Source organism: Micropterus salmoides, unplaced genomic scaffold, assembly GCF_014851395.1.
Source record: "Micropterus salmoides isolate LMB-PRFRI ecotype aquatic unplaced genomic scaffold, ASM1485139v1 Ms_hic_scaffold_14, whole genome shotgun sequence".
In the NCBI taxonomy this organism is placed as follows: domain Eukaryota; kingdom Metazoa; phylum Chordata; class Actinopteri; order Centrarchiformes; family Centrarchidae; genus Micropterus; species Micropterus salmoides.
Genome location: NW_024040485.1, coordinates 5,968,960 through 5,994,421, shown reverse-complemented (window position 1 = coordinate 5,994,421; position 25,462 = coordinate 5,968,960). Strand labels below are relative to the sequence as shown.

At 39.8% G+C, this 25,462-nt stretch overlaps 1 protein-coding gene and 3 non-coding genes across 5 annotated transcripts in view; 1 reads left to right on the top strand and 3 right to left on the bottom strand.

Moving 5' to 3' along the window:
* LOC119901717 (contactin-associated protein-like 4) overlaps window positions 1-25,462 on the top strand; it is a 138,648-nt gene that overhangs the window by 66,177 nt on the left and 47,009 nt on the right. For both annotated transcript variants that reach the window (XM_038717324.1, XM_038717325.1), the window contains exons 5-10: window positions 2,436-2,642; window positions 7,825-8,012; window positions 8,126-8,272; window positions 10,513-10,780; window positions 11,043-11,186; window positions 12,367-12,538. In XM_038717324.1, the coding sequence (XP_038573252.1) occupies window positions 2,436-2,642; window positions 7,825-8,012; window positions 8,126-8,272; window positions 10,513-10,780; window positions 11,043-11,186; window positions 12,367-12,538 (1,126 nt within the window). The remainder of the gene's footprint in view (window positions 1-2,435; window positions 2,643-7,824; window positions 8,013-8,125; window positions 8,273-10,512; window positions 10,781-11,042; window positions 11,187-12,366; window positions 12,539-25,462) is intronic.
* trnal-uaa lies at window positions 14,616-14,698 on the bottom strand. The gene has a single exon. It is a non-coding gene; the product is annotated as a tRNA-Leu (tRNA).
* trnal-uaa lies at window positions 15,821-15,903 on the bottom strand. The gene has a single exon. It is a non-coding gene; the product is annotated as a tRNA-Leu (tRNA).
* On the bottom strand, window positions 19,982-20,064 carry trnal-uaa. The gene has a single exon. It is a non-coding gene; the product is annotated as a tRNA-Leu (tRNA).

The window sequence follows — 25,462 nt, the reverse complement described above, 5'->3', positions numbered from 1 at the left end:
CATTACAGGAGAATTCAGACAAAGAAAATCTAAAGAGAACATCGGAGTTTTCTTAACCCCCCTTTTTTTAAATATTTTTTTTAATAATTTGACACTGAGCCCAATCACATTGCTAAACCCTCCTTCAGGCAAATGCTGCCAATGTGCACATTCAGTCAAAATGTCTATCCCTGAGTGTAGGTCATGAAGACTATTGTAACATACAATTTGAGCGGTTTTGTGCCAAACTGAAGTTTTCTGGTCAGTTACCATGTGTAGATAGAGCTTTTATCTTGAAAGGATTTGGACCAAAAGTCTTATTGTTGTTGCTGCAAACCAAAATATATTTTTGCTTTTTGCGAGAGAATACAAAAGTATGTGTTTTTTCCCTTCCCGTCTAAAATATTTCCCACCGTCCCTTCTGGGGTCCTTCAGAAAACTGAGGCTCAGTCACTTCTTTTGTCAGGTTGAGCAGCTATAATTGTTATGTTCAGTCGGCAGGGCTGAACACAGGAGACAGAGCTTGTGGACCCAAATGCAGACATAGAGATGGTACTGGTGATTACTGTGGTTTATTGCACAAAAACAGTGAAACTTACAGTGCAGGTGAAAACAAAGTCCAAAAATCCAAATGAGAAAGTAATCCCCAAGAAACCGGGAGACGTGAAACTAAACGGGCGACTAACTAGAGACTAAACTAGAAACACACAGAGACTCCTGTCGAAACAAGCTTAAATTCAAACAGCCACTTAAAGACAGACAACCGCTTAAATACACAGGTGAGGAAGAAATTAATTACACACAGGTGACACTACTCAGACAATCGGAGACAAGCACAGGAAGTAAAACATGACAAGAGACAAAGTCACAAAGTGAAACATAACACAGATAACAAGTGACTTGCTGACAAAAACCAACAAGAGTAACAAACACAGAGACAGTAAAACAATACTAGGAACACTGATGAATTCATAACAAGGCAACCTGACAAATAAACAAATGACCAAAGTAACACATACTACAGAGAAAAACAAATGAAAGAGCAGGGAATGAACACAGAAACAAATACAAAACACACCCAACCAACCCAAACCCGTGAGAATAATCAATGTTTTTACAGGATCATATACACATAACTGCTTGAATGTCTCCTCAGCGCAGAGTGTTTCACTGTCTTACACCTGGTTGTTTTGGTTTTCCAGATCACAACTTGGTTCAGTGTCAGCGCTCTCATCAGTGGTGATTTCCAGCTGCAGCAGACACAGTTAGCAACGAGCAGGTTTAGGTAAAGAGCCAGATATTTCCCTCAGGAGTTGGTGGAGACCAAAACAGAGATAAAAGAAGAGTAAATATTAGACTTACATTCACCAGGTGGCCAAAACACGATTTCAGATGAATAATAATGTTAACTCAGCATCTGTTGTGATGTGTAAGTAGGCAACTGTTTGCTAACAGGCTCACCATACAAACTTTGTAAGGTAATATTGTGAGTGGAGTTTCTACTGTCCCCCAGGTGGTGAATGCATGTTTGAATTAAGGCTACAAAACATTAACTTTTTGTTGTTGAGGTTAATAACTTGTCAGTTGCTGGACTAAACATAAGGTAAAGGCAAACCCAATTAACGTTCCTGCCACAGGATGTTTCCCTGGACTGTTAGGCATATTGTTGCACTTGCTATAAGCAGAACAGAACGATATGCAAGCACCAGACTATTCTAATTATAATCAGATAAAACATAATATTCTTGCATGAAATGTAATCCAGGACTTAGGAATTAGACTGGCTTGGTAGTATATAAAGTGGTAGAGTAGACTTGAAGTAATGCTGAGCTTCATCCTGCTGCTCTGTAATCAGCAGGAAATACACTGTACAATCCAATAAGAGCATTACTGCAAGCAAAGTGGTTGTGTGTTTGTGTGTAAGTCTTGGCATTAGGGAGTCAAAGCCTTGCCAAGTTCATTATAAAACGTTCAGTCAGAGAAATTAGTTGTACGGCTATAAAGGAAATTGATGCTGAACTCAGCTGCTGCTCCTTTTAAACAATTCAGTATCTTCAATCCATTGTTTACAGCCTACGCTCAACACACACTGTTTACCTCCCCTCACCTCACTTCATCTGGTCCCAAATCCCCAGCGAGCAACGGAGACACTGAGGTGAAATTTTATTGATGAAAAGTGATAAATGGAACACGTAGTCAGTCCTCACTGTCTGTTGTATCCTCTGCTGCGACCTCGACATCACAGCAACAGGGAGAATTCTGTGAAAACCATATCATCATATTTCTCTCACCTGAAATTAACTCTGAGGACTGCAGTATGTTCCTCCGCGCTGACAATGTATAAATAAGAGAAATTTGAACACAGATTGTCACCTGATCAAGAGGAATGTGTTCACTGTTAAGCTCTTGGTTTGTTGTTACAGTGTGGTCTCTTCTGACTCTGTTTTGTCTTTCAGCCTCTGATGTGGTGAGCTTGGACGGCGGCAGCAGCAGTCTGGTGTACAGGTTGAGTCCCGGGCCGAGGCGGACGTCCAGAGATGTCATCTCACTGAAGTTTAAAACCCTGAGGAATTCTGGGACACTGCTGCACGCAGAGGGAGAGGGAGGACGCAGCCTCAGTCTGGAGTTAGAGAGAGGAAAGCTACAGCTGCTGCTCAGACAAGGTACAACACACCAGATATTAAATGTTATTAGAATTGGTGCCTGTTTACTTAAAGTTGTTCCCAAGATGATGAGAAGTTAATTGAAGACGGCAAAGCTTCTGAATTCATTTCTTCATTAAAATAGATAACCATGTGCCAGATTTTCTTTATTTAGTGGGCCATGAGAAAATAGCTAAATACGTCTCTGATAAGGAACATGACATTTCCATCTTTACCACCCAGCAGATATAGTATTTACCCACTACTTACAATATCTTTTTTTCTGATATCCAATGAAAAAAAACAACAATTTGATCATTTAGTTTGTTGTTTGTTGTTGAATTTGTAATGTGAAGTTCTTTATGGTTGTCTTCGCACAGAACATCTGTATAAATTGGAGGGCAATATAAACTCTGAGATAACTTTAGATTGGTTGTGGTTGGGTGAGATGGACGACACGCACGCTGCCGTCTGATTGGTTTAAATCTTGGCTCACACTCTCTGCTGCTGCATCTCTGTCTAGTTACCGCCATGATGGATGTTACCCATTCACTGTAGCATGTGTTAGGGCCGGACTTTGCAGGGCTTGATGCATGGCTTACAGAGCTCTGTGTGTGTGTGTGTGTGTGTGTGTGTGTGTGTGTGTGTGTGTGTGTGTGTGTGTGTGTGGGTGTGTGTGGGTGTGTGTGGGTGTGTGTCGGGTTAAACCAGAGGTTGTCAAGCTGCCATGCTGAATCATCACCATATGGCTCACCTCTCACAGGGAACCCCATCTGGCTGCTGAAATATTCTCTCCATCCATCCATCCATCCATCTATCTTTTTGCCCTCTCTCCACTTGACATCTCCCAAATCTTTTTCCCCCATCCCCTCCTCTTTCTTTTTATCTTTCCTTCTGTTCACCCTCTTACAAACGCTCTATATCCCAGCATCCTTACCTGCCTTCATCTATTGCTCTATCATACGTTTATCCTCCCTTCTATCCATCTGCCGCCCACTGTCCTCTGTCTCTTCTCCTCTCGCAGAATGTAAACTAGAAATGACTTCACTTCATGAATATATGACACAGCACATCCTTCACACTTCATATTTTAAAGAAGGTTTATGACATTTTAAGACAACTATGTCCAATTAAACACAGAGAGCATCTGTGGATCACCTTGACAAATGACCCACACATTCCATGAACGTTTTTATCGTCAAGTGGATCACCTAGAAAAACTGTCTGTGTCACGTCCAAGGAAAACCGGTGATTTAAGTGTAGACTGTTCCCTTCAGTGACTGCAGCTAAGTGAGGTATAGAAGAAGAAGAAATTCTAGAAGAGAGATTGAAGGGAGCTCTGCTTCTGCTGCGACAGACCAACAGTGGAAACAACAAACAGCCTCTCTTCGTTCCGTGCCTGTTCACTTCTGTTTTCCTCCTTTTATGTTCTAATTACTGTTGTGTGTCTTTGTCTCCAGAGATCTCCCATTGCTATATTTCTGTCCACATCAGAAGGGGCCATTTGCCTTTTTTTGGCTCCTCTCTTGTCCTATCTCTCAGTCCCTGACACACACACACACACACACCCTTTTGATATTCCCCATTAACTCTTTTGTGTTCCTCTTCCTTTATTGTTATATATCTGTCGTTTGGATATGCCAACACAACTCTTTCCCAATTTTCTTGTGTTCTTTTATTTATTTTGTTGAAAAGTGGCCATGAGCCTTTTTCAGTTTAGTGTCTTTCAACTTCCTGTCTCGTACTTTCTACTTTATTTCTCTCTCTCTTTCTCTCTGCATGAGTTTTTTAGGGCACACGTTGTGTAATTTAGGTCACCTGCTGTGTGCATTGACCATAAGGCCTCTCTGCTTTGTTAATACTAACACATCCAGGTCTGACCCCCTGGAGCAGATGCAGTCACTTTATGAGGCAACTCTGAGTAACAGCTCTGCACAGAGACAGCAACTCTGTCCTGGATAACGGAGGAAACAAAACACTTACAGCCAGAAACATGATGCTTCAGACAATGCAAAACTTCTATTCAGTTTAGTCGATCATTTAATATAGTGAGAGTGGACGTAAATTACACTACAACCACTACTTCTACTGTCCATATGAAGACATTTTCTATCTTTTTTTTTGTCAGTGTTTCTCATTTTGTCATTTGTACACCATAACTGGTGAAACATCTTCCAGAACATAGAGCGGTGGTATTACACTTGATGCTGGAGCAGATAAAGCTTTGTATTGACTCGTGAATCATAATCTTAATGAAATTCAAGTCACACACTGGGTGAAGGAAAGGTTCACGTTTCATAAGTCACCAGTCTCCTACTTTGCTGCACTGCAGGGTAATTTTAAGTGGACACTGCACTGGTAGATTATCGTTCACCACATATCATATTACCCACACAATAAAAGCAGAATTTTAGTAATTTGAAGTACCAATTTACAATACTGATTTAAAAAATGCTGAACCCGGATACTTAGCAGCTGTTAGATGAAGCAGGATGTGACTTCCCTGTGACATTATTAGCTTTATAGTAGAACTAAAAGCAGGTAGATTTTGTGAAATGAACACTTGTATGTAACGCTAGTTTACATTGTCCAAGTCATTATCTCCCTGTGCTCCTCATATTTTAAATTTCATCACTTTTAGTTTGGCGGATTAAGTGACAGACAGGAATCCATTTCTGAAATAATTATACCTGCCTGTTTTCTGATAAGGGCTGCCACTGTCTTCCTCCATAATCAGATTTTGAGCACGCAGAAGAGCAGACAAGATACGATGAGGTGATACTGTCTTGAGGACATGTGAAGATCGATAAAGTTATATCAGCACTGTGATGTTGGGACACGCACATCCAATCTGTTCCCCTCCGTCATGAGGGGAAAATGCTGCAGTCGTTAACAATTTAAGCTGGTTCTAACTTCAACTACTGTACTAGTTAAACTTTATCCAAAGCTTTTTCTGAACACATTTGCCTGCTTGTACAACCAAACCAGTGCAACCATAGTCTGTGTCTTTTGGCCAACATTCAGCTCTACCAACATGAGCTGTAGTTCAAATAGAATCAAATTCTATTCATAAAAAACAGGTCCTGGTCACAAGAAAGAAGCTAATATCAGAAAATGCTAACTGACAGCATAGAGGGATACTTCTTTCTCTTCTCTCATTGTTGTCTGGTAGGACATTGGATGAATTTGTATGATGAATACTCTTGGGAGTTTTAAAGTACAGCAAGTCACGTCATTATCACAATACTTCCCAGAATTTCCTGATAAGTCCTTGTGAGAAGTAGTCTGGCATTGTGAGTCTAGAGTTAAGTAATCTATGACTTTAATTGGTCCATTTTGTCACAAAAGAATTTCAACAGCATTATCAAATCTGTGGCAGCACTGTGGCCTGTTTCAAAAGCATCAAAACGAATTTAATAATACGGACAACAATGACAGCTAATGGTTATACAGTATTTCACAATTCAAAATTCTGATGTTAATAATAATAATAGTGCTTTTCAAGTGTCTGTCACGAGAACAACATCAATCGACGCTGGCGATTCCCTGTTTGGCAAACTACAAAGAAAATACAGACCGATAGATGAAGAGAAGGCTAGAGATGGTTCTATATATCAATATGAGTAGATTCCATCATACGGCAATCCTCATCTCTTCTATATTTCCTGCAACACAACCATTGTTCCATTTATCAATGCCATTGATTTGTTTTTAAGTCTTGCTGTCGTTCCTCTCATATTCCAGACTGTAATCAAAGCACAATAAAAGTGTTGACAGGACAGACTTCTCTTTTTTCATGAGGTCCACGTCTCAACTTTCTCTCTCTCTGGATGAAGTTGTTTTTCTCACCCAAGCTGCAGTCACATATATCACATCACAAAATGAGCTGAAATATCAAAGATACATTTGTCCATCATCTTCCAAACTGTCTCTGTTTCTCTCTTTGAAGTTGGAATTGTCTCTCCCTGAAGAAAATCTAATACATTTTTAATGGTTGACTGTATTCAGCTCTTTGTACAGTTCCTTCTCTCAGCAGAAACACAAAGTTTCTCTTCCAGTACTTTGGGGGGATGGATCTACTTATTTGGACCGGCTGGTGCTCATCTATCATTAATGATGTCTCGCTTTGTTTCTTCTACATTAGGGATTATCACATATTTGGCTTTAGTTCTCAGTGTGCAGCTATCCCGTAGTCCCTAATGAGATGAGAGAGGGTGACCTCGGCGTGATCCTCTCTGTGGGATACTGTGTAAAGTGAAATATTTAGACACAACATGGAGGCTGGTGTGTTGTAGCTGCCATTGGGCTTGCGTTCCCTCGACACCAGGTCAGATTGTCCGAAAGAAGCAGACTTGCCGGTGAGATAATGAGAAGATGACAAACAGACTGTCAGATCAGATGACTAAACATAGAAACGGAGAAAACAGCTAAGCACATTACACATCTAAAAAGAAAGAAATTACTTGCCTAATAGAAGCAAACCTACATATTAAATAACCAGAATAACAGAATAACACTGAAAGAACAAACAAGACAAATAACTTGAAGAAAGCTAATGTTTCATTTTATCTTGTCTCCTTTCATGCATAAGGTTTTTTCTCTTCCTTTTGAATGTGGAGTTCAGACTTTGCAAATGATAGAATGGTGATGTGCTGATTGAAAACTGTCTCTGTTATTTCCATTTCTCACTGTGTGATTGGTCTTCAGTAACAGTCTTTATCCTTTCCCTCCTCCCCTTCATGTTTTTTTGATTCCTCCATCCGGGGGCTTTTTTTCATCCTTTGACGTCTGTACCTTCTCTTTGCTCATCTAATCTTCCTCCTGTGGTTTGACACCTTCTCTCCTCCTCCTCACCTTCTCTATACACCTCTACATCCTCCCTGTTCCTGCCCTTTCTTCTTTACTCCACGTTCCCTTACTTCTTGTCACCTGACTTTCTCCTCATCTTTCCCCTTTTCATCTTTGTTTTCCTCTGAATGCCCTCTTCTCCAATTTTTTGCCTTCCCTTTCTTTCCCATTACTCACTCATTTTGTTTTCATGTCCTTCCTCTGTCCAATCATCACCCTCCCTTCCTCCTTTGCCTTCTTGTCTGTCACCTCCCTCTTCCTCTTCACCTGCTCTTTTCTCTTGCTCTTGTTTCATTGCTGGTCTTACCTCCTATCCACTCACCCTTCTGGTCCTCCTTCTTCTCCTCCTCCTCAGCATCTTCTCCTCCAAGTAGGACTTCATCCCCCGAACCCCGGCGTCTTGCTTCCCTCGGCAGCCTGTTAGATGATCAACACTGGCACCATTTAGCAGTGGAGCGGCGCAGCTCTCACCTCAACCTCACTGTGGACAAACACACAGAGAGGGTTCAAATCCCTGCGTTCAGCCACTGGGACGTTGAGCAGGTGTGAGGAAACACACCAGTCTGACACAAAAACAAAAACATACAAAAGCATATGCATATCCATTAAAACAGCAAATATATTTCATTCTTCTTCTTGTTTTTGTCTCCATACAGCTCAGTGTAGGGGCAGTCCTGGACCTCCGTTCTCAGAAACCAGTCGTCTCCAAGAGGAACTTTCATGGCTGCCTGGAAAACCTGCTGTACAACGGCCTCAACCTCATAGAATTAGCTAAACACAATGACCATCAAGTTGCTGTAGTGGTGAGTACAGTTTACCATAAACACTAGGGGTGTGACGAGACACAGCTCACGAGATTGAGACGAGATTTTTAAGAAATCTTCAATGCTGAATTATAAGAGAAATTTGAGCGTTAAACAGTTCATTTCCTGCATTCTGGTGAGTTTGTCTGCACTAATTCATTATTATATTTTTATTTTGATTCTGCACCAATTTATGATGGAAATGTTTTTATTTATGTGAAGCGAAACACAAAATTCAGGCGGCAGGTGACAATTCAAAATGTAATGGAATACAATGCACTAAGGCTCTCAGGTACTCTGTGTTGCTGTTAGATCTCTCCTGTAGATCAGCTTTTCTCTTGTAATATCATTCCTGCTGAGTCAGCACACATGCAGTGTGATTTAGTCTTCCCCCTTCTTTGTGTCTTTGTTTGGGTAAGTGACTCCTTTAAATGTGATTGTGGCACCTTTTCACCTCAAAGATAAATGAATTCAGTTAGAAACTCCTGGAATTTAATAGCTCCTGTGTTTCAGCAGGTTTTCAGCTCATGTTCAAAATGTCCTGCCCATTCAAAATGTCAAGAAAAAAGTTGTAATTTTAAGAGAGTAACTTCATCATTTAATGTGAATTCAAAATCATTATTAAGTTTACCTGCCCTATACTAATATTGCGAATTACGTTTGACCTGCTGGTAGTATCCCCTTCAGACCATTTGGAAAAAGCAACAACATTTCTGAATAGGCAGAAATCTCTCCACAAAACCACACAGATGTTAACTTCAGCACCTCCGATAAAGCTCACAGTCCCAAACAGAGCAAGGTTGCACCCACTCAAAGAGAATTATCAGCCAACCTTGCAGCACCGGTGAGCTTTTTTGATTGCCTTTTAGCATAGTATTTTGGTTTTGTGGAGCATACTTTGCTGCTTGACCAGCACCATACAGCACACAGACGATGTTAGCAACTAGCTAGTGAGGAAAATAAAACATCTAGCAGCTAAAGAGACAGATATTTCCCATGAGAAGTGGGTTGAGACCGAAAAGGAGCTAAAATAAGAATGAATATTGGACAGTGCTCTTATTTAATCGTCAAATGCCAATGTTTCACTTTGTTTATATGCTTGTTGGGAGTGAATAGGTCAGACCTTAAATGGCAAAACTCAGCTGTGCACATACTTCTGCATCTGCAGACATAATATATGAACAGTTGCAGGAGTTGCTTTTTTATTCCTCCGATGTGATGATGACAGACTCAGTCATCCAGGTCATAGTTATCCAACGATGGTTGAGGTCAAGGGCAACTGGACCAGCATGTCTACATGCAGTGGAGTTCATACAAGCTGAAATGCTTGGAGCACTTGGAAATCACCTGATAATGAGCTACTGGCTGGTTAACAAAGCAAACGAGCGCCTAACAAGGATGCTGACGCTTCCTTGTCTTTTTCAATAGAACCTTTAGATTTTTCTACAATGACAATGATTGGCCCAAACTCAGTGGAGAGCAACGCTGAACCATTTGTAATAAATGGTCTCTCATTACAGTAACGGAGCAGAGAGCAGAGAAGCAAAGATTCTTGATAAAAAAGCTTCAGAGATTCACATGCATGACTGAAGATCTAATACAGGCTATTAGTTATAGTTTTAATATAGAGAGCACTTATGGCCGTTCTTAAAGGCATGGTAACAAAATGTAGATGCAGAAGTAGAGCATTCAACGATCTATGTGTGTATAGGTGTATGAGGGAGATTTTTGGTGTGCGTCTGTTAGTGAATGGCTTTTGGGGGATTTTATAGCTTTACATTTTGCAGTGGCGCTGCATCCTCCACAGTGTGCTTCCATATATCACTTTAACAGCTCAACAAAGGGCTTCTAGATGTCATCTGTGTTTCCGAAGTATTATAAAGATAACAGACTGATATTCCCAGCAGAGAGCCGGGACTGTAATATATTACTGCTGCAGCCTTAGCAACGGACCTGGTGTCATCACCACTACTCAAAACAATGGGCCGCAACGGAGATGTCTATAAAGTACTGTTCACATACATACCCTCCTCCCTCCACGCCTCTAAGCTGGGTGACATTTCTATTTACAGTTTGCATGCCTTTTATTCTCAAGGAGACTTGCTGATGAGATCATTGTGACATGAGGTCACATCGACACGCCCTCTGCAACTGATTAATATTCATGTTTTATGTTGTTTATCTCTCTAGTAATCATTTTTTTCTGTCCCACCTCCTCCTCCTCCATTCTGCATGTTTAGGGCAATGTGACCTTTTCTTGTGCTGAGCCAGTTTCCGTTGCCGTGACGTTCCCCGGCCCCCAGAGCTTCCTCCAGTTACCGGGAACGACGGCGTCCTCCTCAGCGGGCATATCCGTGGAGTTCCAGTTCAGGACGTGGAACAAGGCGGGGCTTCTGCTCACCTTCATGCTGCCTCAGGAAGGGGGCGTGGTCTGGCTGCACCTGAGTGAAGCCAGACTCCGACTACAGATCCATAAAGCTGGCAGGGCGCTGCTGGAGCTCAGCGCAGGTCAGTCTAACAGCCTATAAAATTGATTTGTAACCCCTTAACTCTTGTTACAATGCCTAAAAGGAACATCTTAACACTACATACATATAACTTTATAACTCCTAATGTCTAATCTTTAATGTAACCCTTAACCCCCTCACTTTAACCCCTCTAATCAATTTATGCTTAAGTCTTTTTGTAAACTTTGTAATACTGTTTTTAAACGCTACATAAATGAAATTCCACATGATATAATTATGATTATTATTAAATGTTTTTCTAGGCTCTGCTCTGAATGATGGTCAGTGGCATTCAGTAGAGCTGAGCTCCAGACGAGGTCGCCTGACCATCGCTGTAGATAAAGAAGAAGGAGGCGTTGCTCATGACAGCTCCTCCGTCACTGCAGGAAGTCAGCTATTCTTTGGTGGTAAGAGTGAAACATATAATGTCAGAGTCTGTTATCAAGCTGTATAAGGTGCCAATAACTGGGCCGTTACAGTATACTGAAGTGAAAAGCAAGCAGGCAAATCTTTAACATCATTATACTTGACATGCCTCAGTAAAATTTTAATTAATATTCATTGGATATTCAAACAGTAGAAAATCTGGGTAGAGCATCAATCACTTTTCAAGTCAGTTGTTTTGCTTCACATGATTACTGTTCTACTACTCCATTTTGCAGTAGGTCTGTGGTAGACAAGCTATATTTCATTCTCTACTTTTTCATATTTTTAGGCATTTTCACCTAAATGATTCATTGAATTTCCCTCATTTGTGAATTTCTCGATGCATGCCTTTTTATGTCTGAATATAAATGAAATTTTTCCCTTTTGATCCTGATGTCTGCCAAGGCCCAGGCTGTATATGTAATCCACCTGTTATTTAATTTTTTGAATTCACTATGGTTTTATATGAACTTAAAAAATGATTGCTAGAGAATCATATTTGCCCTGAAAGATGTGTATTAATATTTGAATATTGTTGACATTTTTATTTATTGTACAGTACATTTGATGTTGTCAGTACTCACTTCTACAGTTGGGTGTGCACTGAGCCAAATTTAGCTTGTGGCTATTTTATAATGAAAGTTATTAAGTCTGCTTGATCTTTGCCTCTCTCTTTTCTCCCCTCCTCCCATTTTGCCTTTACTCGGTCCTTCTGTCATATTGCCCCCCCTTCCTTTCTCTCTCCTCTTTCTCTTCCTTTTTCTCTTTCTGTTTCAGTCTCCACTGGCTTCCTCACTTTCTCATTTGTTTTTTTAAATCTCATCTTTTTTTGTCTTCTTTTTGCTCAGCAATATTCCAGTCCAAGCATGTAACTGCCTTAGGCTTTTTATCATCCTGCACATACACACTCACACATTTACACACACATTAAATGGACTTCTAAGAAATAGCCATCTTCCTTTGATCAAGGCTTGGCTTATATTTGCATTATTCTAGCCTCTTGAAAATGCACAAACCACCACAAATCACAGCTCAACCCTCTGCGTGGTAAAACACAGTTTCCCTTAATATTACTCTTTAGTATATCACAATAGATTTTAACCCTGATAGTGCATTTTAAACACTGGTGTCATGTCACTTTCTGTTTACTTTCCTGTCCAGGTTGTCCTCCTGAAGACGACAGTCAGGAATGTACAAATCCCTTCAACATCTTTCAGGGCTGCATGCGTCTCCTCAGCGTGGAGAACCAGCCAGTGGACCTGATCATGGTGCAGCAAAGACTCCTGGGAAATTACAGCCAGCTGCAGATCGACATGTGTGGCATCATTGACAGGTCAGAACCACCAAAACCTATCTCACTGGCCTACCACCAAACCATAATTTTACTCTCTTGCATTACTGAGCCACCAATGCAGATACACTTACCAATATATTCCTTGTGATACACAGTCATGTGCAGTTTCAATCATAAAATGTACCAGGCATTTGATCATTCAGGGAATATGGTTCTGGAATACCTGGGAGTGTTCAATATGAAACATTTGGCACAGATGTAAATGCTTTTCCTCCCAAGAAAGCACTGTGCTTTGCAGTAGTCTGTGAGAAGCGTTTATTTTTTATGGTTGGAATGTCAGGGTGAAACATAAAGAATACAAACACTGCAGTTTTCCAAACTGCCATCACCATACAATACATTTCGTTTTTCACTTTTAATGCTTGTTGACCACTGTAGTAGGCACGCAGCTGTTTTGCTTTCACATACTCCTTTGGACTGCACTGAATTAAAAGCCTTTTATGCTCATTCTCATTCAAGCTTTACAGCGCTAATAGCCTTCAGTACCTTATGACAATAGACATTATCTCTCTATGTGCAGTGATCAACATTCTTCTCCCATAATTGGGATTTGAACCCATAAGGTCTATTGCATTTTTACTGTAACCACCCACAAATGTAATAAAATGTTGTTATCAGTCCAACAAGCTAATCAAGATCATCAAAACAAAATAGTTGAAATAAAGGTGTATAAGCAGCATACTTTCTCTTAGCTTAGGGTTCTCACTAAAATCAACTGTTAGTGAGGAATAGCTTTGTGAATCGCTCTTAAGAGGAAACTCTTAGTTACGGGCTTTAGGTGCATTTTAGAAGGACTCATAGTGGTAAAACAAGACCCCTTGTGAATATGCCACTGGCCCATGTAATCATATATGAAACACATAATTCTTACAAAGAAGATATGCAACTCCAATTGGTAAGATAAAAACCCTTGTGAATATGGTCTCTGTATATATATGCCTGTGAAACATCAATTCCTTAGCCTGTGAAAGCCAAGTCAGCAGTATAGAAGGAACTAACTGGATGTACAGTATAATTAATCTGTGATGGGCAATTGAAAGACTTTTTTTCTTACATTTTTTCTTACAAAAAAAGATAGATTACCAGGAGTGGGATTTGAACGCACAAGGACTTGGGTCCACCATACTGGTTACCTTACTGTAACCTTTTTTTGTTTTAGCTGAAACAAGATTATCAATGCTCATTGAAATACTATAGTTTTAGATGATAAGTAAAACAGTATGTTGATTTGAGAATAACTAATTACTCCCATGAAATGGTCAACAGAACTGACTACACAAAGGTATTTGTCAAGACACATCCCTTGCACAATGTAAACATCTTGAGCTTGTCATTAAGCTAGAAGGTTATTTTGTAGATGAAACTACACGTGGGTATTTATTTACCTATTGGGTCTGAAGTCCAACGCCTTAACGACTTGGGCATCCTGATGCCTTGTGTCACACACAGTCACATCTAAAAGACACTAAATACCAGAAATAGGATTTCAACACAGAAAGACATGTATTCATTGCATCATGAGTCTAACGCCTTAATCATCCAGCCATCCTGGCAGAGATGACGAGCATACAGTACAAATCAATAGTTTAGAAGGAAACCACTGCAAAGGAACACAGTCAAATACGATACCAGGAGTGGGGTTCTAACCAAGTGGGAAGCTTCCGGTCAGCGAACAGATGTGAATGCGGAAGTCCCTGAAACCTGCCTATCTATCGACCAGCCAGCAGGGGGGCGACTCTTCTGGTTGCAAAAAGAAGTCCGGTTCCAGAAAGCAGAGTATGCTTCTGGGTGGGACCCATGATTGACAAGTCATTACCATGGCAACCTGTCAATCAGGCTAGAGTGACTCGTACCCACGGCACTGTGTAAATTTAACCAGCACCATTGTTCGCTAGACAAAATTGTCAGCCCTGTTAAAATGACTGAATTAACGTGAATTACAGATGCACCTAAGCTAAGCAAGCTAGCTAGCTCCACACACGGCCGTGAGTTCCACCATCTTGTCCAAATTTGGTCACGTCTGGAAAAAAGATGGAAGCGTTACTGTCAAACAGGATACCAGGAGTGGGGTTCGAACCCACGAGGGCACTTGCCCATTGGATCTTAAGTCCAACGCCTTAACCACTCGGCCATCCTAGTAGTGGAAACAGTCCTACAGTACAATTAATCTGCGAAGAACAATTGAAGGACTTTGAGAAACTTTTTAAGCCATACCTTAAAAATACACTACTCTTATCGGTAAGAAAAGAGCCTCTGGATATACTGTATGTTAGGCTAACCTTAAATTATCAAAGATCAATTTCTGAAACCTGTGAAAGACAAATCAACATTAATGAAGAAAGTAACACGGCCAAACGCAATACCAGGAGAGGGGGTCGAACAAACAAGGGCACTTGCTCATAGGATCTTAAGTCCAACTCCGTAACCTCTCACCCATCCTGGTAACGCTGCTAGAGTGACAGTACAATTAATCTTTGTATGGCAATTGAAGGACTTGGGGAAACTTGATCCTTGAAGTGGGATTTGAATCCACAAGGACATGTATTCATTGCATATTGAGTGCAACTGTGTGAGGGCAAAATAGCCTACTGTTATTTATTTGTTCCAACCATTTCAGAGTTTTGAAGTAAAGAGCATGTTGATTTGTTAAGAATCCAAACAGCTCAACTAATCATTTATGTGAAGGCTCTGTGTTAAAGATTAATCTGTTAACATACTAACCACAATAGGCCATGCATTTTAAATACTTGTTTGGTTGTAGCACTCACTAATGCTGCACAAGAAGTGAAGTAAGATGCAATCTGATCTCTCTTTGTGTCCACTGGAATATCCTCATCTTGCACTGTCAAACACTAAGCTTTTGCAAAAAAGAACAAATCTCATCAACCCCAGATATTCTTATGAGGAATGAAATCATGTAGCAAACACTTCTTGTGCTCAATTACTGTACCAGGAGAGGGATTTGAATCCATGTAAGCACATGCCCATAAGATCTTAGGTCCAGCAGTACAGTATTGTACACTTGATCGATCAATGGCTTTCTAAACTGAAGGATCTTGGAGAAGGACATGCATCTATTGCATCATGAGTCCAACACCTTAACGATTCGAAGTCTTACTGAAAAGATATACTACTCCTAGTGGTTAAGATAAGACCTCTTGTGAACATGGCTCCTGGGTATATATGAGTTTGACCTTAAATTTTCAAAGATTAATTTCTGAAAGTCAATGGTAAAGATGGAAGCGTTACTGTCAAACAGGATACCAGGAGTGGGGTTTGAACCCACGAGGGCACTTGCCCATTGGATCTTAAGTCCAACGCCTTAACCACTCGGCCATCCTAGTAGTGGAAACAGTCCTACAGTACAATTAATCTGCGAAGAACAATTGAAGGACTTTGAGAAACTTTTTAAGCCATACCTTAAAAATACACTACTCTTATCGGTAAGAAAAGAGCCTCTGGATATACTGTATGTTAGGCTAACCTTAAATTATCAAAGATCAATTTCTGAAACCTGTGAAAGACAAATCAACATTAATGAAGAAAGTAACACGGCCAAACGCAATACCAGGAGAGGGGGTCGAACAAACAAGGGCATGTGCCCATGGGATCTTAAGTCTAACATCTTAACTTCTCGGCCATCCTGGTAATGCTGACATACAGCACAATTTACCTGTGAAGGATTCGGGGAAACACAATACAAGGAGTGGGATTTTAACCCCCGAGGACTTGTGTCCATTGCATTTTGGGTACACCATCCTGGTTACTTTACTGTTAAGGATACTGATTTGCGAAGGTTGTCTCAACTAATCACTCAAGGTTAAATTTGGTAACACACTCATTTCACTTCCCCAAAGTTCTTAAAGGAAATGTCCAAGAGACACCCACATACATATATCTACCAGGAGTGGGGCCCAAACCCAGGTGGGTGTTTACTCATTAGATGTTAAGTCCATTGCCTTAAACACTAAGCCATCCAGGTGCCTACTCACAGCAAGTATCACAAAGCGAATGCACTACATGTAAAGCCTTTTCAAATTCATTGCAACTGTGTGAGCCCTAAATAGCCTACTGTTATCAGTTCCAACCATGGTGAGACCAGGGGCTTTATATGAGACTCAACCTTTTTGGAAGTGAAATGTAATTTTTCTCTTTTTTGATTTTTTAGGAGAGTAATTTATTTGTGACGTCTTGTGAAGTGTTGGATCCATGAAAGTAACAAACATACACACACAAAGGATCAAAAGCATACACGCACACAGTATTTCCAATAAGGAATGGAGAATTATTGTTCAGTGGAGACCTGAGGTGTGAAATAAGTACTGACAACCTTGTTTGTTTTATTCTCCCCGATAGCTGACAAATCAACATTTCTGTCTTTTTTACTCTTATCTGTTTCTCACTAAAATAAGTGTTATTGTCACTTGTGTATTACCCTTTTTGTTATGGTTTGTCAGCTTTGATCAAGCCTGTCTCAGTTAGTACCAGTATTTCTTTGATTGTGGATACCAATGTTAAAGTAGCAATCTTCTTATTTATTTATTACCATTCTCTGTTAATGATGTCTGGGGTTTTCATTCTAGTTTTATCCTTACTGCAGAGAGAGGAGAGAGAACCGTATGCCCAATAGAAAGGGTGCCATCATAAGGAGACCACCAAACTTCCAATATTACAGTCAGTTTTCTTGAATATAATAAAAATGATAATACAGTTTAGTTGTATATCACTTCTTCTTCTGAAAGTAAGTTCTTCAGAATACAGAAGGTAATACATGGAGGAACTGAAAAACATAATCTAAAAAGACCAAGAGCCTACAGCCATGCTAGCGGCTCTGTTAGGCCATACTTAAGCTAAATGCTAATGTCAGAATTCTGATGTTTAGCAGGTATTTTGTCACAAACCAAAGTATTAGGCATTTTTAAAATGTGGTCTGATATTTACACTAGATGAGATATCATAATAAGTTATTACAATTCATTCTGAGGGTTTAAACAAATGTCATGGAAGTCCATCCAAAAGTTGTTGTTTAAAACAACTCATGGTGGCGCTAGAGGAAAAGCTAGGGTCTCCAAAGTCAGTAGGCTTCAACGTCTGGGGACCATGAATGTATGTAAAGCCAATCCATACAATAGTTACTGAGATATTTCAGTTTGGATCAAAGTGACCTTCTGACTGACCGCCATTGCCACCTCTTGAACCATATTTCTAGTATGGCTAATAACAGAAGACGTTATTATAAAAGATGGTAAATTTTCACCTCCACATGTCTTTCATCAGAAAGACATGCAGAACAAGAGAGAAGCAAGGGTTTGTCATTCTTTTATGTCATCATTTCCATTTTCAACTCTGCATTTATAGTTCTCTCAGATTAAGAAAGGTAAGGAATGTGAAGCAGAACCAATTGTCTTCTGTCTCAGTGTTACACTAAAACACAATTAAAGGACCAATTATGAACTCTCCTCTGGGCGTCAAGCAGCAGACACGCACGAAAATCCATACCAATATGAATACAGCAAGGCACGCCAGATATATCCTCACCAGAGAAGGAGAGCCTGCTCCAGTGGGCTTAATTAAATATCTTCCTGTTTCTACATTTATTAGATTATTATTCAGCAGACTTCAGTTCCTGCACAGATCTGACTGCTCACTAGAACAGAACAAGAGAAAATTGATGGCTCTCACTGTCCTTTCCCTCACTGTAACTCTGTTGATTAAATTTGGGCTCCACGGGATAGAAAGTTTACAGGTAAATGAAGTTACAAATACAACTTCCTTACGCTTTCATATCTCAGAGCAGCGTGTTACATCTGTACTGGTGTGTCTCTGTGCCAACTTCATATGAGTGCAACCCCATGCCATGAGTACAGCATAGAAGCAGCCATGCACTTAATAGACTTGACCCATCAGTCTTGTGGCAGGACTGGAACTGAATCAACACTCAGATCTAATTTACTTCAGTTCTAACCTGGGTTCACATTGCAAGCAACGTGATCAAAGTCAACAGAATTCCATCCATTTCCTATAGAGGTGAACACCCAGGGGGAAAGGAGGGTAGCAACAACCTGCTCAGCCATTTAAAGCTCTCCAGTTCTCTACATGTTTCCTCTGAAAACCATTGAGTGGATTGTTATCTCAAACGTGAGAAACCAAGCCTATTAATCACAAAGGATGTTCTACCTGGCCCTGGTTACACGAGGGACACCTAAAATTGTTTGTTTGTTTGTTTGTTTTCAGCCAATACCTCCTAGCACTTGCTAGCACTAAATAAATGTAGCAATTTCAAAGAAAACGCCAAACAGTCGGGAACACAGAAAATACATCATACCCAGTCAAACACTGCAGAAAAACATCATCTTAATCAGAGGCTCTAACTTCCCCTACAGTGACTCAGGGTATAGCAACTTGATCAACCAAGCAGATTTCATTGGAAATGTGGACTGTGGATGTAATATCTGTAGTTGCTGTGACAGTACCTGTGCAATATGAAATATTGAGACTGTCCACGCCAGTTCAAACACACCATATATACACACCTATATTTTTCTGACAACGACCCCTTATGGTTGTGCAAATAATGACTGTGCAAGCCAATGTCCACACAGGTGGTAGAAGTAGTGTAATGATGTTATACTGCTGTCAAAAGCTTTTGAGGGAGGAAAAGGGTTGGAGTCGGTGGTTGGGGGGGGTGTCACTTTAACACACAAGACCACACTTTTTATTCCATCTCCTACCAACATCATGTCAGGACAACTTTGATAAGTTGCTGTATTACTCTTGAGCACTTGTTAGTGCATCGGTATGGATGTAAATTTGTTGGAATCTGTTGCAATCAGTAAGTACACTTCAAGAATGTAGATTCCGCTGTCTGTATTCTGAACACTACCTTCTGAATGTTTTCTGAAACCCATAGCATTTTGAGTTCAATGCCCTGTGATAAATGTGGCATCGCATAGTCAATGTGTAAATGAAAACATTTACTCCACGCTAGTTCTGCACAAAAGGTGAGGTTAGAATCAACAAGGACACTTAATCATCTCACTTTGTCTGACTCAAAACCCATAAAAGCCTGAGTTTGATGGATCAAACATTTCAAGCAGTGGTCACACTTCTGTTCTATGAATATTTGCTCCGTTTCCCAATAGCTCCTATTAAAGCCCAAACAACGGACAAATTCAAGCATGTGCTTCCTGTTTCTCTGATATCTCCAGCAGATTCGCATGTCACCTTTATTCAACTTTGACCTATGTGCTCGTTCAGCCAGTAGAGACACTGATGCACCGTGTGAAAGAAGAGAGCTAGCATGTTTTATTACTATATTTAATACATTTTTACACAACAAAGTGTCTGTATTCTGCCATCACTGATTACACAGAATGTTTTTCAACATGACAGAAACTTAATGATGTAACTGAACAGTAACAATACCAGGAGTGGGGTTCGAACCCACGTGGGCATTTACCCATTGGATCTTAAGTCCAACGCCTTAACCACTCGGCCATCCTGGTGTCTGATGAGACAGTGACCCACTCTCTTATTGACTGTTTTTGCTAAATGTGACTAAAGACTAGCTGTATAAGGCCTAAAATATACCTTATATAATTACACGTGTTGTTAATAGAAGTCACTTACACTAGTTTGATGTGTAAGTGCTGTAGCAACAACAGAATGAAGCTGCATCTTTTTATTCTTGTTGTTTCACTCCCTTAAGGATATGGATGTCACATATCTAGATAAACTTAAATCCACAGTTTGAGTATGTGTTGCATGTTTATGGAAACTTACCTAGACTCTGTTAAGTCTATACATTCCTTGCTCATGTCAGTGCAATAGAATACGTATATAGGCAAGACAGAACCAACTGTGAAACTCAGTCAGAAAGAGCCAGACTGAGTTTGATTACTGTACATCAACACTCAGACCCCTGATACCCAGTCACACAAACATTAACTGTATAAAATTAAAGAACCAAGCAGTGTGGTAATGTGAATTTAAAGTGAAAGCTAAGTGCTTTATCTGCAAGGCTCCAGCTTACTCTTACATTAAAGCAGTATAGAGATAAATGGAAGCAAAAAAAATCACACTATAGCAAGCTGACAGGCTGCTGGGTCAGGGCTTTTATCTAAATAAAAGGGAGACTGCAGATTCTGTACAGTAATCTGTTTCTCTTCGGTACTCCTGCTTGGGTTTTGGCAACCACTGAAACACTGTCACGTACATTTACATAAGCAAATGAATGTGAGCCTGTAACATGAATATAAAGACAAGGTAAAAACACAACATACAAATACCGCCAAGCTTTGCAAACACCAGTGATGCAAAATTATGTGTGTGTGTTTGTCTGTGTTTGTGTCAAACCTCCTGGAGGTGCCAGCCGGTCTTGGAACAGATGGAAAGCAACCAGTGTGGATAAAAACACTGTTACTCATCGTCTCCTGTCGTCCTCTCGCTGTCTGTCTTTTTCTCAGCAGAATGAGGTCACATCATTTCCTTATGTATCTTACCAGAGACACAGTACATCAGGTGCTGAGCTGTGTTATTTTTAAGTGTCGGTTTAACATATTTTCTCACTTTCCTCAAGTGGCCTATAGTCTTAGTTTTATGTGAACAGGTATGCTCAGCTGCCAGTTTGTTATGTACACCTACAGCTAAAAGAAGTGCAGTGTAATGTAGTCGTGGATAAACCTGTTTTAGATTTAAGCCTAGTTCACACTGATACGATTTTATCTAGTATGCTAAATATCTGGAGCTGTCTGCGACTCCACATCCATATCCAGCCAATGACAGAATGCGGCAGACAGTGCAAGCAGCTACTTTTTCATTACAAAACATTTTTTACTCACCTCAAACTCTATGGAGCACAGACCTCCCACATGGGGTGGCATGGCAGCCCTGTGGACACTGTGGCCTCACAGTAACAAGACCCCAGCCTGTTCGCCCTGTGTCTGTGTGCTCCTTTTCTTGACAAAATGTGGTTTGGAAACCTGAGTCATCGTCAGCTTGTGCAGTGTGTGACCCCCTGTCGCCAATCAGTCACGTAGTGTGAACACGACAACGGCTTTAAGACTCCCAATTAACAAGACAGCAATTCGTATAGCCTTAACAGCACAGCGATTTGCCAGTGTTTCCAGGCATTAGATGAGTCAACTTTATGATAATTTCTGAGGCTGTAGTTTATAGTGCTGATGGACTGTACTGTTCTATACTACAACATACCCTTTTGGATAAAATTTAAGCTTACAAAGCAACCTGAGATAACTTATAGAGCTTTAAAAAGTCTAAACTATTTGTGCCAACAATGCAAATGTAATAGTCAAAAAACCTTTATGTCAAGGTGAACACTTAACTAGCTAACCCCCAGGCATAGGATTGACTTACAGTACTGTTTTTAGTGGATTAAGAGTTAAGATTGGTACAGTAACTGACATCTAATTTAACATGACCCACCTTTGTAGCAGTGTTAGCAATTCAGCTCTTTCAAATGTAAAATATTTTGAATAAGTTTGTGTACATTTGCCCTATCCCTGTAGTTGCATTTCTGTTTTTTATCTGCAACAATCCAGACAGTCAGCTCTGTCAGAAGAGAGTCAGGACTCACAAGGAGCTGGGACGCAGAGCAGTGTGTTGTTATCCTGACATCCTGCTTCAAATATATTGCGAAACCAGTTCCCATATCTCTACCCAAACATCATAAACTAGCACATGAAGAAGAGTCTGACTGCAGTTTCCTCCCAGTTCATTTTGTTCGGTACCGTTTTCCAAGCTTAAGGAACCGCTTGTTATGTCAACATTCATGTCCTTACTAACTTGGTGTTTTCAAGTAGCTTCCTTTTGTTGTCTCCTTTAGTCAAATGCATTACTGTTCTCTTTGAGGAGGGCTCAGACTCACATAATCTTAAGTCTTTTTGGCATTTTGCCTGTTTTTATTGGAAAATCCTGCCATATGGTTTGTATGCGGTTGGCATGTTCTTCCATTGCTGACTACAAAGGTGCCAATATTTCTACTGCTGCCTGCTACATACATATTTGATCTCTAATAATAAACCACTCAGTTTTTATTGAAAAAAATGACCCGATCATTGCAGCTCATGAATTACAGTGGCCCTCAGGGGATAGGAGTCTCATTTACACCCTTTAGTCTGACAGGTCAATGAAAAATGTGTGAGCAAGTTGAAAGAGAAAAATGGATGCTTGTTAATATGAATGCATTTTCTCCCATCGTTTTTCATTTCATATACATTTTCTAAACTACCTTGGTAGCATTTAAACTCCTACCACATCCAGTACACTTCGAGCATCTACATGCAGATTTAATTAATTTTCAGTGTCAAATAAATGTGTCTACACAATCGCTGCCACCCTCCTTCCGCCCCCTTCATCCCTCGTCCTCCTTCCTACACAGGACTGGTGTCACGATGGTTACAGCAGTATGATATTTATCTATAAATAACACACAGAGCTTAGTGAAGTCTCCTGGGAACATTTAAAGAGCTTCTTCAGACAGTCTGGCAGCACTTTAGAAGAGCAGCTCAGTTCAATCAGAGAAAATCTGCTGCCAAAAAGAAGTGAAAGGATATTTTGTATTCAGCGAAAACGTGTCCTTTTTGTATGAAATGAAAGAAGAGAAAACTGTGAAATAAAGAAATTATTCTTTTAATCTTATCTTTCCCATTCAAAATCAGGAAGTGCTTTTCTTTTTCAAACCAACAACTTCACCTCAGTACAAACTGATCTTAAAATGAAAGACTTTATATTTGACATTCTGTTCCTCCTACACTGCTATTTAGCATTATTTAGGTGTTATTTAGAGATATTGATGGCCATCAGATAAATAACCTTGAAGAGCTTCCACTAAAAGGTTTTTCCCTCCGTGAAACAGGATGCATCATTTCATCAGAGGGCCATTTAGTTTAATGAAGGACTTTTCTCGCTTTGAAAGGTAATAGCAGCTTGAAAGCTTGGTTCCCCATTTTTATTGAAGATTAATCAGGATGGCCTGATAACATGTTCCGCTACAGTAGACAAAATTGTGAGTTCAGGAATTATCAGGAAGCATAATTTGTTTACTGTTAATAAGTTGTTCCTAGATGATAATGAAGTTATTTGAGAACAGACTAAGACATACTATATTAAAAAATCATTAGATAATGATTCATGAAAAATGGTCAGTCTGTTGATTCATAGGCATTTATGAACTAATTATTAGGTAATTATTCCTTAAGATAGTATGTCTCATTCAGTTCTCTCCTCTAAACAGTCCTCAATTCTGAGATATTCAGAAGCTACTTATTAACAGTTAATTCGTTAGAAGGTATTTCCTGATTTGTTCCTCACTCGTTCCGTAGGAACTACTCACAGTTTTGTGTACCACAGTGTAAATGATGACGGTTAGAGAGAGACGATCTGTAACCCCAAAGTCAAATGACATTCAGGGCTTTTAAATGCTCACTAAAACTTTCATTATAATCACAGTAAGGCAAAACATTAAACACCATTTAGCATTGGTCTTCTGTAACGTTGTCGGACTCATGATGGGCAGTGGAAAAAGAAGGTCTAAATTAATCTTTTGTATTACTTTCATTTTTCATGTCAGTGTGGTCCGACATTTGGGTAGGTTATGCTAGTAGCAACTAATGCCAGCTGATACCATGGATTGCTGGCCTCAAGCAGAGATGAGGAGCGGATTACAGAGGTCATGTTTTCACCTCTCAAGCTGCCAAGTAAACATCACTTATCAGATTTAGTACAGTTTCCTCTGCTACCACAAAAGGCTATATACAATGTATTAAAGCATACATTCTGCTCCTCAAGACTTTTAGGGTTGTAATTAAGTAATGATATTTGAACTTGTCTGGATTACACATTAATCTTTTAAACTATTTGTAGTACAGTATGCTGCATAGTCTGCTTGCCTCATTGCTAGCAACTGTAAATAGGTTTTCACCACAATACAAACTAAGAGTAAACTTGAAAATGCTCTCTAAATTGATCAATATGTAAACACATTAATTTTTATTGTTACAGTGTATTCCTTTTCCCTGTTACCTACTAACGTTTTGGTACTCTAGTATTCTGGTGTCCAGACATGTGTATGTACGTACATATGTATATCACTCCAGTTCTGAGGTCTTTACACTGGCTTCCTGTCTGTCAGAGAAATGTCCTGCTGTTGGTTTATAAAGCACTGAATGGTTTAGGGCCAAAATACATAAATACATTTCTGATCTTCTGCTTCGTTATGAACCATCCAGACCTCTCAGGTCGTCTGGAGCAGGTCTGCTTTCTGTCCCCAGAGTCAAAACTAAACAAGGAGAAACAGCGTTCAGTTTTTATGCTCCGTATATCTGGAACAAACTCCTGAAACTCTCAGTTCTTTCAAATCAGGACTGAAGACTTTTCTTTTTACCACTGCCTTTAATTAGATCAAATGTAAGGCTGTGGATTAATGTCGTGCACTGCACTGTGCCTTTTACTGTCCTGTTTTACCCTGTTTCTATTTCTTATTTAACTCTTTAAAATGTATTTTACCCTGTTTTATTTTCTATTCCACTCTTTTAAAAATTATATTTTAATGTGGGGTTTTTTTCAGATTCCTTTTGCTGCTTTTATGTTTTGTGTAAAGCACTTTGAATTGACTTGTTGTAGAAATGTGCTATACAAATAAACCTGCCTTGCCTTATGTATCTGTGTATGCATGTATTAACATGCAAATGCTTTAATTAAACTTATTACCGCAATGATACCACCCCTGATGTTGTTATAACACCTTCAAATTAGAACTGTGGATGCTTTATAACTGGAAGATTTGTGATTGGGCTTTATGACAGAATCACAGAGCGGATCTTTAATTTGGATGTTCAGGAACCATGTGTGAAAATGCAGTAAGTGTGTCCTGAAGAAGAGCCC